The sequence below is a fragment of the Pygoscelis adeliae genome, unplaced genomic scaffold (assembly GCF_000699105.1).
Source record: "Pygoscelis adeliae isolate BGI_AS28 unplaced genomic scaffold, ASM69910v1 Scaffold94, whole genome shotgun sequence".
Lineage (NCBI taxonomy): Eukaryota > Metazoa > Chordata > Aves > Sphenisciformes > Spheniscidae > Pygoscelis > Pygoscelis adeliae.
In genome coordinates this window covers 1,707,814-1,724,497 of record NW_008824547.1, presented here as the reverse complement: position 1 = coordinate 1,724,497, position 16,684 = coordinate 1,707,814, and the positions used below count along the sequence as shown (strand labels likewise).

General features: G+C 44.1%; 1 protein-coding gene across 1 annotated transcript in view; it reads left to right on the top strand.

The window, feature by feature from the left end:
• The window catches only part of LOC103915064 (6-phosphofructo-2-kinase/fructose-2,6-bisphosphatase 4), a 49,997-nt gene extending 34,998 nt beyond the window's left edge, over nt 1-14,999 (top strand). Inside the window, exons 12-14 of the mRNA XM_009321812.1 lie at nt 493-555; nt 3,634-3,698; nt 12,109-14,999. Coding sequence (XP_009320087.1) covers nt 493-555; nt 3,634-3,698; nt 12,109-12,168 — 188 coding nt within the window. The 3' untranslated portion in view covers nt 12,169-14,999. The remainder of the gene's footprint in view (nt 1-492; nt 556-3,633; nt 3,699-12,108) is intronic.
• The last annotated feature ends 1,685 nt before the right edge of the window (nt 15,000-16,684 follow it).

Sequence of the window (16,684 nt, the reverse complement as noted above, 5' to 3'; positions counted from 1 at the left end):
GTCCCTGGCCAGATTTAATTCTATCAGGGCTTTCACTTTCCTAACTTTCCTAACTGCTGCTCGGACAATTTCTCTGTATTCCTCCCAGGCTCCCTGTCCTTGCTTCCACCCTCTGTAGGCTTCCTTTTTGTGTTGGAGTTTGTCCAGGAGCTCCTTGTTCTTCCACGCAGGCCTCCTGGCGTTTTTGCCTGACTTCCTCAATCATCCTTTATCATCAGAGAGTGGTTGTGCTAGGCAGGTACGCAAGTGTAATTTTTTGTATTTGACCCACATGTGATACTTGGTAGTTGATTTTTATTGAGCTGCTCCTCACCTGAAATGCTGTAATGTGTTTTCCGCTCTGTTTGAATCACATCTCTGTTGCGTGCTAGGGAAGAGAACAGATACACTGTCAGATAAAAAGACTTCTAAGTGGTTGACCTGTAACGTAACAGGAAGGTCAGTGTTCTTGTAATCTGTGTTTCATATGTAATTTGTTGTTCGATTTCTCAGAACAACTGCCTTACCTGAAGTGCCCGCTGCATACTGTCTTAAAGCTAACGCCGGTGGCTTATGGTAAGTACTGTCAAGTATATATTTAAGTCTAACTATACTGTCTGTGTCATCAGTAAAGTTTGTGAAGCATTTAAATTAAAACGCGTTTTTAATTTATTTTGCTTTAAAAGAGAATTGAACGATTAGGTTTGACACTGTGTGTATGCCTATACAGCTTTGTTAGAATCAATTAATCCTTTGGTTAATATTTGCTTTGCGTTATGCCAGAAAATACGTTTGTATTAGTGAAGGCCTGTAACTGCTAGTGGACAGTTTTCTTTTGTACTCAGTTCATATGCTGTTTCACTAGTTCTTCTGGCAAACCCATGCCATTTACACGTCTGGTAACAGTAAGATCTCAGTTTTTAATTGATGTATTTGAGGGTATTGCTTTTTAGAAGACAGGCAGATTTACATTTATGTAGGTTTAACATCTTAAAAAGGGTGTTTCCCTTACTAAATAACTTCGTTCTCTTTTCCTGAAGTAATTTGTTCGTGGGCCTTCACGCTACTACCTGAACTTACCTTGTTTGCTGTCGGCATGCCTTTGTCAGCAGCTGGTATCAGGGCTTAGCTCAGGGGCTTTAACTGAGATTTGCCGCAAGCGTGTAGAGTGTGGGGTGTGGGTTGCAACACGTTCTTCTTGGCTTTTAGGCTGATTGCTAATTAAGTGTTGTGTGTGTTTCAACCTCAGCTTAACATGTGCCTGCTGTTAATTTTCTTTACGCGATGGCTTAATTACATCTTCTGATACCTAATCACACTTCAGAAGATTATTTATAGACAAAGAGAACTATCTGCACAGCTTACCAGGAAATGGATGGCCAAAAAATGCTAGTTGAGTTATTAATTGGAAATGCAAAGCCGTCTTTGATTATCAGCTTTGAAAAATAGCAGCCTAGACCTGTACTTTGGGGTTTTTTGTTAAGTTTCAAATAAAGTTGAGACAAAGTAAATGGCTGTTACACTGGGAGATCTGTCTGAAGAGATTTTGTCATTTAATTGCAGTGACGTCCTACAGTAAGTAATAACCGCCTGTGCTTTGGTGACACCTGGTGTTCCTAGCCTCGCATGACAAGCTGGAGTTTTGAAAATAGGGATTTAGAACAGTTAAAACTTCTTTCTTTTTTTTTTTTTTTTTTTTTTGACTCAGCTGGCCTCAGCCTGTTTCCACAGAGGTTTTTGGTTTGAGTTTGGGTTTTTTTAGTGGGAAGTTGGGTGGCTGTTTATAAATTTTAAGAGGAGCTGGATGTTTGCAGTGTTTACTGAGACGCTAAATGAGGAAGGAAAAGAAGTGGTATGAAATACTGTCCTTGTCCTTTTGACTTCAGTGAAAGAAATGCTGTGGTTCTCTTTTAAAGTGTTTGATACCCATGTCTGGTTAGCACATTTTAGTCGACCTAGTTTTTGGAGTTTGACCATCTGAGGGCTGTGTAAACTATTTATGCACTAATGTTCTATAGCATTATTTCAAGTTGATGTGTCGCTTGGGTCCAGTGAGGCAGGATGCAGGATCAAACGTGATGTGTTTAATACCTCCCAGCTAATCCTGTCCTGGGGTGGTACCTCCCTTAGGGGTTTGCTCTTCCTGGCGCTCCCACCCTGCGCGTCTGATCTTTAGTAGGGGAACATCTGTTACGGCCTGACAGTTGGATTAGGATTAATTAGACTTTTACCCAGCGATCCAGTATAGCGGTGGTCTGTGTGGGAGCACGGAGGAAAGAGAAACTGCATCTTGCCGTAGGGATGAACTTGCACATCGGTGATTAAAAATGAGCTGGGAATATGCACGTTGTAATTACTGTGGAGTAACTCGTGTCCCTTTAGTTTATATTTAAAGCTTTCCATACGGTATTTCTTTCAGGTCTCAAACTCAGCTAGCGGTGAGGACTGAGAGGTCTCTGTGGAAGCGCGTCTGTTGTGTAACCGGTCCTTAGTAACGGGCAGCATGGGGGACCAGAGCTTGCTTTTGCTTGGTGTCAGGGGTGGCGATGGATCTGTGAACAGACTGATGACTAGGGTACTCGTCCAGTGGGAGATGTGTGCTTTTCCCCCTTAAAATCTGTCCTCTTGTTCACCGTTTCTCTCAGCGCTGGCCCTCCTGCAGTGTTTGGTCACAGTGTTCATGACAAGTGGGGTTTCTCAGAATAGGCTTCCCTGAGGAAAGGCAAATATTTGCTGTACTAATTTTTTTTTTTTTTTTTAAAGTGCAGTGGCTTTCGAAGAAAAGGCTAAAGTCACCTTTTTCTGTCAGGTAGTAATTCTATGGAGTGTGTTACGGCTTTAGGAAATAAGTGAGCAGAAAAATCTGTATTTGTGATAGAAGGTGGACTCTGGTATGCCAGAGGAATTTGACTATTAATGAATGTTGTGTTGTGTAGGGTAGTGGTAGCTTATAAAAGTCATGTTTGTGTGAGATAAGGCAGTGTTTGGCAATCTGATATTACTTAAAATGGCGTGGCCACAGTGTATTGAGTAATTATAATTCTCTAGGTGGGTCAGTTTATACTACCTGAGTAATAGTTGTCTCTTCCAACTTCTTAACTTTTTTTGCTTCTCTGGAGTTTTCCATTTTTGGGTGAAAAGGTGAAGTTCCTTTTCAGAAGTCAACTTTAAAGTTCCATGTAGCTGGGGGATAAAACTGTTTTGCACACGTAGCGGAATGGCGGTTGCTAACAACACGCAGCGTACCTTCTCATAATCGTTTTCATGTTTTAAAAAATGCGAGCAGCATTTATCTTCTGTATTACAATGAAATTCTAAGAAGTCCAGGATGTTCAAAAACCAAAAAAGTTACAAATAAGAACTTTCTGACTGAATGTTGTTGTTCATGTATGTTTAAAAATGAGAATTTGTTTAAAAGAAAATGATGATAAAGCTAAGGTGAGAATAGGAGATGGATTATCGGATCGAGAAAAACGTTCATCCTGGTAGCATAGATTCATTTGAATAGCTTTAGCTATTCAGAATTTGGGAAGTTCTAGTATAAATCAGAAGGGGAAAGTGATTAGCCTTCACCAACTCAAAATTAGATCGCATCTTTACTACAACTTCAGTTTTAAAGCAGACCAATTCTAAAAATGTGTTTTCTATCAACAGGATGTAAAGTAGAATCTATATTCCTGAATGTTGAAGCTGTAAACACACACAGAGATAAACCCGAGGTAAGAATGTTTTTCAAATTGGAGAACTCGACGTAATGTACTATTCGTGAGCTGATTTCCATTGTCCTTGTGGTTAGAAATGATTTGATAACTCAGCTGAGCGCATTTAATTTTACATATCAAGCTTTACTACCGGTTTGCTGTTGGGGGGCGGGGGGGAATCCTTTTTATTGAGCAGATTTATCTTACATAGGAGCCTTAGCGGCTGGAGTAGTTTATCTTCAAAAAATGAATGAGAATTTGAAGATACGGTATCAGTCTAAAAACTGTATGAAGTTCTTCCAGGCGTTGTCATTCAGCAGAAGTAGCGTGTAGTCAAAAAATACGTTATGAATGCCACGCTTATTTTGGAGAGAGTAAATAATGAAATCTTCAGCTTTTTCATCACTGCGATCATTGCTGTATCAAAAAGAGGAATTGATGATGCCACCTGTGTTTTAAGCCAAAGCTGGAGAGGAAGACTAGATCTCGGGATACAGCAGAACAACTGGGGAAAAGGAAATTGAGTGTCTTTGTAAAATGTAAGTGGAGGTGAGATGTCAGACCACGGCAGCTTCGGACTCTCCCTGTGTTGGGCACGTGGTTCTGTGTGCTCCTAAGTGGTGACATGAGCTTAGGTTGATTCTGCTGCTTGCGCAAAGCTCTTCCATTGCCGCATTAAGAAAGTTACGTAAAATGTGTCGTGATAAAAAAGTTTCTGGTTCCCTTGCAGATCCTCATGCTAACGCTACTAGGTATGGCGCTGATGCCTTGCTGAGGTTATGAGCCATGCCGACTGGTGAATTAAAAGTCAGTTTGATACTGTGAGAGAAACAAGGGCTGGTGGTGGTGGTTTGCAGAACAATGGTTTACGGTGAAAAGGAATAAATGTGGGTTTATGTGCGTATTCAATAAGGCATGTGACGCAAAATGCCTTCCTTACATGAGGGTACACATTTGTGGCAGTTGTGCAGCATTCATGTCGGGAGGGTCTGCAAAGAAGTTTTGTTTCAACGACTTGGGTATTCCGAGTTCTGAAAACACTGACTTGTCGTCGTTCATAGCCAAGGCATTTTCTGTTAGATAGTCGTATTGCGTATTTCCTCTCTCTTCCCCTTTCTCCTTTGTCGTTCTGCTTTACCGCTTTTGTCTCTCAGTTTGGTTTGTTAGGTTTAGGAAATCCATTCTGTTTTCACAGTGCCTAACAGGTGTTGGAGAAGCACGGTGAAAATAGACGAGGATGGCTTAGAGCAGGTGTTAGGTTATTCGTGTTAAATAACGTAGATCAACTGAACATCTTTAGTTTGGCTGTTAAAATACCGGTGCTGAATTTACCGCTTGCTAAAGCGTCTTGGGAATTGCTGTTGGAAATATCACTTCTCTAACTGAAGATGTTTATTTCGGGGCGGGGGAAAGCTCTGCCTGAATCGCCAAGGGACTCTTACCATGTCTAGCAAACGCTGTGGCCATACTGACATTGGTGTTGGGTGGTTGGATTTCAGGTGCATGTGGAGGATCGTGCGGACAGTTGCATCGCAGTGGACACAAAGCTCTTTGTTTAGAACAGAAATAAATTGAGTTAATGAATTTTTAAAAAGAAAAAAGGAGCAGAGACATTTTTATTAAAACAAACCAAACACTCTTCTCCCTCTGCCCCCAGAGAAACCCGGACCAATGAAGTGTGGGTGATGTTATGCTGTTCATTTAGTAGGGCTGAATGAAGGACTAAGTGGATCCTGTCGCATTTAAATGCTGCTCAGAGGACTATGAAAATTTGAAAAGCTTTCATTTACGTCACCTACGAAAATGTTAATTATTTCTGTAGAATGAAATCTTGAAATAGTCTATTGAAGTCAAAGCATTTAATTAAATTCAGTGTCACGGATAACAACATTGTTAAACAATGAAACTGTTTGATTAAGAAGTGCTCAGTGTGCTGTTCTGTGCCCCCACAAGTAACTTGGAGTCCGTGTTTCAGAACAGCGCACGCCTTTCTGGCTTCAGCTGAAAGCATCTGTTTTCACACTGCAGAAATGCAGGCAAAGCACTAGACTGTTTGTTTATAGTATGTGTAAAATTCATTGTCTGATGATGGCTTGTCTGAAGTGGATTGAAGCCTTGTGTTTGTCAGCATTGTAGCGGCTTAAGTTCCTGACCTTTTCGCATGAAGGAGTCTATAGTCTTTTTACTGAAAATAATTCAGGGGAATTACTTTCGCTGTTGCTTGGGGTCCCTTCTTTGGGCCAGAAGACAAGCACTGGGGTAAAATGTCCGCTTTGCACCTCTGTCTTAGTGAATGACAGATAGGGAGATTGCTTATAGCAAGAAACACAAATCCCCTTTGATTTTGTGGGGGACGGGGAGAGGGAGATGTTACTGAAAGCTGAGTTTGCTTACCACAGTGTAAAACAAGTAAGACTCATGAAGCCCGTCAACACGAAGTTTGAAGAATTGGCAATGATTTGGCCTAAAATGGGCCAAATCTTAGATCAAGATCCTGGAAGGAGCTTCAGAACAGTTAATCATAGTCTGCTTTCTTGGTAGAAGGAAGAACACTAATTGCACAGTCTTGGGGGCTTGCGTGAGGTGGTACCACGGCAGGCGTGATTCCCGAGCCTGGTTCCGCACGGCTGCACTCGAAACTGTGCTTCCTAGTGCGAGTGTCTGGCTGCGCTGGTGTTGCGGTTTCGTTTGGGTTTGAATAATTTGCTGCATTGAATATCATTTTTTTGTGGTTGTGGTTTTTTTTTTTCCCTCCAGCCTCTGCAAAATGGGGTGAGATCTAGTTGGTGTGATCAGTCTTGAATGGTTAAGGTGTCTGGGAAGCGATTTTTCTGTTTTGTCGGGGTAGTACATTGCCTATAACACGAACGAATGTTCAAGTCTTCCCTTGAGAAAGAAGTATATGGCGTAGTTAGTTCAGCAAAGCCCTGAAAGTTGCTTAATGGATAGATGTGTATGTGCTGAAGCACGTGTTTAAGTGGATTCCTGCTTGGGCCTGTAAAAGACTTTGTGCTAAACATGAACGACTTGAGCTTTTGGAAATACTATCGGTGTGGGATCAGCGATTACTGTAAATACGTTTTCCTGCTGTCTAGTTCTGCGACACCAACCAGTTGGCAGTCTGCTGCGTTCTCAGGGTATGGGGGGTTAGAAAAATCTCTGCTTTTAAATAAATGCAGCTGTGTATTTGTGAAGGAATCTGACTGGTATTTTTTTGTTGCTCTTACTGCTGCATGATAAATATTCTCCTCTGTATTTTTATTATCATACAGAATGTAGACATTTCCAGACCTCCCGAGGACGCTCTTGTAACAGTCCCTGCTCATCAGTGAATCCTGTGTGCTGATCAACTATCGAACTCGGGGTGCTGTTTTCATCCTACTACTTCAAAATAAATTGAAAAACTAATCATTCCAATCACTTTGAAATAAAAAAGCCCCACCCAAACCCAGCAACTTAAAACCCAAACCAAACGTTTGTACAGCGCATGACTTGAAAAAAATTGTCGAAGCACAATAAAACTGTATTGCACTGGTTACTTTACTGTGGATGAGTTATCAAACATTGATCGGCTGTCAGTGGAATGCTGTTTTTGTAAATTGCTGTAATTTAAAGATCCTGGAGCATTAAGTTTTATTGTAGCAGCCAGCAATCATTTAACGTTAGTTGCAGTGTGTTTGTTTATGGAAGCCATGAAACACAACATCCTGGGGGAGATAAGAAAAAGTTGAAGTTTGTTTTCTAGGCACCAGCATTAGCTATTTCAGTGCCCTTGGGAGCGATTGGACTGCTGTGTAGCATGAAATAACAACCCATAGTTACTGTAAAACCTTAATCCTGCTGATCCATAGCGCTAGTGCTCTAGATGTGCTAATTAACGATGTGCTGTTTGAAGAGGGTAGCAAGTTTTCACTTAGTTCAGAACAATTATTCAAGGTACAGGAATGTGTATAAATGTTTTAGTGTATAAATATACGACTTTTCTTAACAGCTGTTGTGCATTAACTAGGCTTTCGGGTTTGCCTGCTGGTGGAAGCGATTATAAATTTCCTCTTTTCCTGCTTCTCGTACCGACGCGGGTGATCGACGAGCGTTTACGGCTCTGCTCCGTATGTTTTGTGCCCAGATTTTATCTAGGCTAGAATAAGCAGTGTTGACCATTTCAGAATGTGGAAGCAGAGTTAGCCTGATTCTTTCGTAGCTGGGTTGTGACTTGCCTTGAAAGGGATGGAAATGGGGGGGTGGGGTGTTCTTCCCTCCGGTAGGCACGGGATCTCAAACCAGCAGGGTGTGCGTCCTAAACTGAATTGCAGCAAAACCTTTCACAGGCTGGAGAGGACTGCAGCTTGTTTGAGATGTGGTGCCATCCCTTGGCTCCTTTCTCCGTGAGGTTACGGTGGGCAAAACAAGGCAGTGGGAAGCATCTGTGCCATTGAAGCAGCTTTGTTTGGGTAGCATCGAGTCTGGGAAGGGTAGAAAATCACCGAGTCCTGGAACTGTTTTCTGAGGGGGTCTTCCAGTCTTGAAAGTAAGCAGCAAGAGTGGCGTGCTGTGGAAAGCTTTTATCTGTTAGGTTTCTCAGGCAGTACGTTTTACCAAAACCTTGATTTTGGAAAAAAAAGTGTTACATATCTGCACTTCTAAAATTACACCGAAGTTTTCAGAGGTTTATAGTAATCAGGAACATCTGATACAACCAAATAACCTCCTGGCCAGAGAGCCTCCCGCTGCACTGCTTGGTATTTAGTTTAACCAGTGTCCCAGGATGGGCTGGGACGTGGGGGAACCTGGATTATTTTCCTCTCTCTGTCGTGACCGTGACGTGGGAGTGTTTTGTCACTTTTCAGTGTTTAATTGCCCCAGCCTCTTGGCATGTGCTTTGCCATGAAAAATGAGGGGGGGGGCGGGCCCTGCCATACCTGCTTGCACATTAATTAGCGAGTCCGGTTGCTTCTACCTGACAGTTGAGGTGATGTCCCTGAGGGGTCGCAGGGGCACTGGCCATAGTCGGGTACTGAGAAACTGCACCGAGATGGCTCGGAGTGCTGTCACCTCCGCGGGCCACGACTAAGGAAGTACCGTGCAAATTTAAACATAAACGCATTACGTTTTTGATGGAGCCAAAATTTGCGCAGGCATCTGCTGTGGAAAAACTGAGTTTTGCTGCTTGAAAAAGGATGGCTTGGGCCGTTGGAGGAAACGGAGGGGGAGGATGGAAGGGGCAGGAACTTGGCCGGGGAGGAAAGCCGGGCTTGCCTGTTCTGCGGAGGGAGGGGAAGTGGCAGAAGCGCCCAGGACCCTCCGTCCCTGCCAGCTGCTGCCAGCCCGATTTCCTGGGGCTGCGGCTGCGTGTTGTTCTCTTCCTCGAGCATAAAGCTCGTTGTGCTGATGTGTGCAACGGAGTGAAGTGGATATTTAAAAGCAGTTTTGTTCTCTGAGGGGTCTCCTCTTACAACAGGATTGCTTAATAGTCTTCTCTGGCTTATTTTCTCAGTGAAAGAAGGGCCTGAAGCTGGGCGGGAAGCAGCAGTGACAGTTTGTGGCACAGCTTGCCGAGGGAAAGCTGGCTGATAAAGAGTACTGGATTGTTTGTGTTGTGCTGTTTATTTCTCTATTTGTGCCTGTGCCAGGGCCCTTATTAACTGCATCTTCTTGGGCTGTCTTCGTGGCTCCTGTGCCCTTCAGAGCCCTCTTCCCTAGAGGAGCCTTCCTGCGAAATCTTCCCGTTTTGCTCTGAAGATTGCATGTAGCTAATAAAAATAAAACCGAAATGGCAGACTCCATCTTGTGTGGAAGCCCATAGCACTTTGTTTTGGGGGGAGGCTCTGTTCTGTAGGAAAAAAAAATGTACAAAGCAGCTGGGAGAGTATACTGAGGAGAAGAGGAACAGTGGTGTAAGAGTGTATTTGAGTTAATATGTGTGTTTTTAGTCCAGAGGGGTCTGGGTGAGATGGACCCTTGTGCAAGGCAGAATGCAAGGCTCCTGCCCCGGCGAGCGCTGAGCCTCCTCGGGGAGCGGGCTCCAGAAGCAAGCGAGCCCCTGCCCGGGCTGACCGAGGGAGTGCCCATACGCCTTGGTAGAAATAGTATTTTAAAAAAAAGGTGTGTGTGTTTTATTCCCACTCCTGTGTTTCCCGGGCTCTCCAGACCGTGTTGCCGCTGGGGCGTAGCAGTGGTAGTGCTGTTCCCAGGACGGTAGTTTTGTGCGGGTGTGCTTTGGTAAGGCAGTGCTAAGCAGTTGCAGGGACACCTTTTGGTCCCAAAAGTAAGGCTACAACCTCGGTCGTCTTCCTAAGAAGCAGCACTGTTCTCGTTGCATGACTCTCCTCTCTCGATGCCCATGGTCATTCTGGAAGCAGGTATAATCCCAGCTGCCGTAATCTAATCTAATGTGATCCCTGTGAGTAGGAATCCATTTACCATTAACGAGGGTATTAGTCCCTTTCTAAGCCTCAGTTCATCTGGTCTTGCAGTTAGGTATTCTGTTTGTCTAATAAGCCCCAGGGTGTGTTTCCTAGGGTTTATCCCAGACAGTTTTCTTCCTTCAGTGTGACAGTTCAGTGTGCTTCGCTTCTACAGCCTTTTCCCCTTCCCATTTACTCAGAAAGACTTCTTGCTTTCAACTTTGTTGACTGCGTATCGATATTCCCTCTTGGCTCTGTCTGAGTTGCTGAGATGCTGTTTTCATCTGATACTCATTGCCTTAAATAAGCTGTATCTTCTGCCTTGTCTTGACCACCTTGTTTCCTTTGAGATTCGTGTTACAGCCGTCTAGTGCTTGCTGCTTGTGGACTAATTTCCAGTACCTCTGGATTCCTGCATATTGATGCTCCATTTCATGCTCCATTTAATTTTCTTTGAATCAACAGCAGATGCTCAGCTTAAAAGATCTTAGCCGATATTCTTGGAGTGCCTGTGGAGACATCTCCACAGTCCCAAGGAATTTCTGGGTACGTTGCATCAGTTGCTGAGAAAAATACTAACAAATGAAACAAAACAAGTGCCAGCATGTTTTGGGTTTTTTTGTTGTTTGGTGTTTTGTTTTTTTTCCTTGTAGTCATGCAGCGTGTGACTTGTTTTGCCAAGTCCTCACGTTCTTGGGCAGATGCCGGAGCTTTCTCTGTTTCCTTTGCTGCGGAAGAGATGCTCCCTGTAGAAGCTTCTTTCTGAAACAGGATTGTTGCTTTTCCTTCCTTCAAAGGGAGAAGTCGGAGAGGGGGGTGGGCGGTGTGCTGGTGGGTGCAGAGACTTCCAGGACTTGGGCGTCTGTGCCCGGCAGCGTTCATGTGTGTCTTCTCAGAAACCTTGGTGTGGTGTGTTTGTGGTGGAAAACAGGGTGATCTGCCCAAGGGCTTGAAGGCTGACGAGAAAGGAGAGGGCTGACATTAATGTAGGAGAATTGGTAAGGGCAGAAGTGATGCTGGCACGCTTCAACCCCCAAATCAAATCTGGTGCTGCTTGTTTATCTCCTGTTTTCATAAGAAATGGCTGAAAATCCTAGAAGCTGGGCTTGGGGAGGGGAGTGACTTGCTTTTCAAGTTGATGCATTTTGACTGGTGGAGTTGTGTGTATGCTGTCTGAGAGCGCGTGCCGAGACCCCCCTCGCTGTGTGCTAGTGGGGCTCTCCTTTTCCTTGAGTTGGACTGAAGAGACTTGTTTTGAAAGTCAGCTCTGATAAATGTGGTTATAAAACCACTGAAACATTATCTGGCATCAGTGTGACATGTGCCAGCATGCCCGTGTATCCTGAAGTGCATTTAAACTTTTATGATACCAGCTCTTTTAGGGAGTTACTCAGAGTCCTTCCAGTGACTTAGCTGCTTACAGACAGGATCAGCATTAGTTTTATAGCTGTTGGCGTTAAGGAGTCATTTCCTGCAGCGTGCTCGAAACAAGGAGAGAAGGGCTTCCCTCCCGCCAGGTTTTATCAATTCTTGTGTGGTTTATGACGTTTGCTGCGTGGTTTTGTTTTTTCTTATACTATATGCATGTCTGAAAGGCTAGAAGAGATAGTGGATTAGAAAAATGTGGTTAAAAACAGTGGTTAAAGAAAGAATAAATCTTAAAAAAAAAAAAAAAGCCACCAACATTGTGACCTGCGTATGGTGTGCGGAGACCAATTGTCCTACCAGCCCCGCTGTAACGTGTGTCCGAGCGATGTGTTTCCCTGGCAGCAGAGAGCCTGCGTTTCGGTATCTGAGGGACTTGGGCTCTGCGAAGCGCGTAGTGGCTGGGACGAGGTCTAAGCCTGGCTTCTGACTGCTGTTCACGGGCTGGGACCTTTCCCTGTGTTTCACAAAACATTTTGAGGAAATAAGCCTTAAATCTTGCTCATCTTTTGCCCTGCGTAACAGCTGTGTGTTAAGCAAAACTACGGCTGACCACGAGACCCTTGCTTTAAAATCTTCTTTTGTCTTTAAATTTGCAGAACGTAGGTGTGGATCGGTCAAGAGAAGAAGCGTTGAGGACAGTACCTAACCACCTATAGCTCCGGTTCCCGGGGGCGGCAGCCCTTCCTCCGGCACAAGAGCGTTAAGTAGCAGCTCAGGTCTAGGAGAACAGAGAAGGCGTCGCTGAGTGCCGAGCGAGTTGGAACGAACGCGCCTCCCCTTCACTTTTAAGACATTTCGAATGTGATTCAGCTTCTTTGGAGAAAACCTGTAGTTCTGGATAACTCCCAGTGCCGAAAGGTATCAGTAAAAAGATTCATGGGAAGCAGAATAGAGTTGGGTTTAGATTTTTTTCGTATGTAAATTTGTGCAGTTTTGGTGGTTTTTATTGTTCATCTGTGGATACTGCGAGATGGTTAATTGCCCGTGTCAATTTTACTGTCAGATTTTAACTAGATTTTACTTTCTTTTTTAAGTGTTTTTCTAAGAGTTCCTCTTATTTTTACTGTGAATGATTGCCTAGAATTACATGGAGATTTTTTTGATGGAGTATTTAACATACGTGGAATTCTACATTTTGAGCATTGGAGGCTTCATGTTGCAAAACGACTTCAAACGGGAAAGCCTGTCAGCTCCGACAGCTTTTCGGGTGTTTCAAAAATCTTATTGGTTTGCCAACCACAACTTAGATTTTTCTGAAACTGGGGAGGCTTTCCCCTTGGGAAACAAAACCATTCACGCTAGATTCGCTACCTGAAAGATTCTGCTGTTTTAGCAAGATCTTAATGTCTTCCAGGGGCCAGCTGTATTTTGGAGGGCAGCGGAAGACAGAGTATTAAGTGGGGGATGTGAGTGTGAGTATAGCTAGCAGCAGCCCGGGTAATGAGAGAGAGCGAGCGCGAGTCGTCCTTTCTGCTGCAGTTACAGGAGGGGATGAGCAGCTTTTTTGAGACTGGAAGGGAGGGGAAAAGGATTCAGACTGCCAAGGGCTGGAGAAGCTGCTTGTCTTATTAGTGCTGTGGTAATCTATTTTTTTTTTTAGGCAATTTTTGGAATGAATTTCAACATAAAAGTATATGTTTCTCTTTTATAGCCACAATTAATACGTACGTCAGGAAACAGTACAGAAAGGTTAGGTGGAGTTTAACCCTTCTAACAGCTCATGCAAGAAAAACACCAGGTAAACTCTGAAATTATTTTTAACATGGCACATCTGCCTTGGGGTTTTTTCTGTTGTTTTTAAGCATCTTCCACTGTCCCAGTTCTTCGCTGCTCTTTCATACCTTGTGAAACTCCAGTGCTAAAAATGGAATGTTCTATGTCTGTTGAGGCCACGACCTTTTAACTGTACTAAATCAATGTGTATTTCGTACGTGTGTCACCAGACAACTGAAGCGAGCTGCCAGCACTGCTGCTGGCTCTTAGTTTTGAAATGAGGAATATTCTTTGGTAGGGGGACTGTGTTTTTTCTAAGGACTTCAACTGATCGAGCTCTTACCAGGTATATTGTTGGGGTTTTTTTTTGTTTTGTTGTTTGGGGTTTTTTTTCTTTTTCTCAATTCCTGTGTGAAACGCCGGGCCCTCATAACGTAGTTTTGCAGGCAAGGGCTAAGTTGTCTTTTGTTTGTGCAGGGTTTCTAAAATAACGTGCTGCTGTTGTGATTTGTTTTAATAAGCTGATTTCAGCAATATATTCAGCTCTGGAAGTAAGCCATACCGTATCGCTGGGTTCGGTTTCAGAAGAGGGATGCATAGGGTACGGAGTGACCAGAAACACTTGCTTTCAAGCGCTGCTGTCTAAAGCTTTGTGTGTGCGATCCATGCGTTCGGTAACGCCCATTTCAGATCTTCATTCCTTCAGCTGTGTCCGTAGTTTTTGTGTGAGGAGAGAGACCACACAGCGCTGCTCAGAGAAGTTAATTTATTGATGCGTAGTTAACAAGGCCACCTTCGTGGCAAAAATGTAGAAGTAATTTCCCCTTCCGATTTGACGTGTGTTCAGCGTGGGAAAGCCGGGCTGTGCTCCAGGCAGCCCTCGCTCCTCCGGACCTCCGCCGTCCAGCCGCGACCAGGAGTTGTTAAACAGTTTTTAAATCAAGAAAGTCAGAGTTTACCTGTACCTACAGAGGGCAAATCCCAGGAGACCGTATTAGAAAAGCGGGGTTTTACCGGCAGACTGCGGTACTTCTTGAGCTCGGACCCGGTTGAAGAGGTGTGGTGGGAGGAAAGGTTTCCTGTAGCGAGGGCTGAGCCGAGGGCTGCTTCTCTTCGCTGGCAGGCATGGCTTGAGGTGTCTCCCCTCTCTCCCTTTCGTTGTTTTACCTCTCTCAACTTTCAGAGGTGCTGTAAAATTCCTCGAGGCTAAATGTTTTATGTATAGTAGGTATTTTTATAGCCTGCTTTTGAATATACTGTGATGAGTGTTTTACTAAGTGGGTGTTCAGTAAAAAGAATTGTATACAAGTGTAAATAAACTGTTATGCTGATACTTGAAGAGAAAAAAAAAAAGTTGTCTGTTCTACTTTAGGAAGGTACTAAATCACTGACTGCATCCGACCCCTTCTAGCTGGTGGGAGCAAGTGTAGACAACGAATGTAGATTTGAAGGGAGTGATCGGTTCTCCCCGGGGCGTAACCACCTTTCTGGAAAGGCACTGTCAAGAATTGCGTATTATTGTCACTGTCTAAAAGCTGCGTATGTCCCCCCCCCTCCTGATGGAACTGTCACTGACAGAGGAGGTAAAAACCCTCGTCCTGACCTTGTGTATTCATACCTGTGTTTATTTTACCGCCTTCTGGCTGTTAATGCACTTGCTAGCTCAGATGCAGTCTCTCAAATGGGATTAACCTGTCTTTCCTTCGTCGTAGTCTTTCAGACAAATGTAATCATTTGACCTTTGATCCAAGTAATAAAGATCAAATGTGACAGTCTGTGCTGATGTGTGTTTCTTTCCGTGTCCGTTTACAGTAGCTGAAGTGCCAGGTGAGTGTTCCTGCAGGTCAGCAGGTTTCCACAGCTTTCAGAAGCGTGGCAATTACAGCTTGCTTAAGAGAGCTTATAGATAAGCATAAGAATTAAGTTAATTTACTCCATTGGTTGCTTTACTCTGACAATTATAATTTAAGTAACAAATTTAGTAACCGAGGAAGAAGTTGGAAGAACTGATTAAATAAATATGTCAAGATTTGCACGCCATGGAGGAGAAAGGTAAGACTTAATTTTACCCGCTTATTGGTGGTTTAAGATCTGATTCACTCCCAAAGCTACACTGTTCTTACATTGTCTTCCAACTGCTGCTCTTTTCTGAGAAAGCTGAAAACCAACAGCAAAATGCTGCCTTCTGGGCAAATTTGCACGTGTAAGTTAGGTAGATTACATGTAGTTCTGAAGGGTAAGGACAAAATTAATTAGTGCTTTGTGGTTTAGAGTTACGTACTCAAATGTTCATGTCTTGTCGATCACTGTATACTCTTGGGTGATAATCTCTGGCATCCTCTCTACTAAGTGGAAGGAGTGTTTTCTTCATTTTTAACTCTGCTGTGTATTTCTGTTTATGTGGGAGGCAACTTTCTTTGTTTGTTTTAGAGTTTTTAGGCTACTTCCTGGACAAAATTCTTTAATAAATACCTCCATCTCGCTGTAGCGTGAGGGTGGCCTAGACGGCGATGCGTGAGCCAACCTCTGTTTGTGGCCGCCAGGCGGCCCTCGGGCACAGCACTTCAGCAGAGGAGGTCCCCGAAGCTCTGTGGCCGCCGGAGCTTTCATTTCTGGCTGCTGTAAGGAGCCAACGTCTGTGGCAGGGGCAGTTCCCTGTTCAGGTGGCGGTTAACATACTGCCCACGGCCAAACAGTACCGTGCTGCTGCTGAGGAGGAATATAGTAACTGCTCTGCGGAAGAAAGGCGTCTCTGCCCAGGTGTCGCGGGTGCAGTCGGGCTGTTAGAAGGTGCGCTTGTGGCAGCAGGAGATGCTCCAGGTCAGTCAGTCAAATACCAGCTGAAAGAGTTGCTGTGTGAAGACCAAGGTCCCTCTTGAGCAGGTTTGGCACCCGTTACCCCAGAGCGAAGCAGGTAAGTGTAGTGAGCAAACGTTCCCACAAGCAACAATTACTACTTCTTGTAATTCATTGCAGCTTCTTGCTGTCCAAATACCCAGTGCTGCTGGCAAACACTTTTGTAACAACTTCTATAGAAAAGCACTTCTGCATCCAGCACTCACCTTTGAAAGCAGGATAGCTTTCTGGTGAAAAGTGGCAAAACAGAAATGACTTAGTAGGTTACTTGAAGGGGAAAAAAAAACCCAAGTTTGCTGCTCTCCCTGGCAGCAACTCGCAGCGTACCGTTTGTTCCCCCTCTGAGAGGGGTTTGCGTACGTGTGTGCGGTGGTAACTAGGCAAACCCAGTCTGTTTGGAAATGCCAACTGTGTTCTGACTATTCCAGCCTCAGTCTGCTGTACACTTAGGTGACGTCCAAGTCTAACTGGCATTACTTGTATTAATGCCAGTATTAAGCTAGAGCTGTTCTTTAGAAGAACAAAGGCAGCACTTTTTTTTGAGTCTCTATGAAGTCTTACCGGGGGCAGTGGTGGTGGCGATAGCTTTCTCCTGCTCTTTCA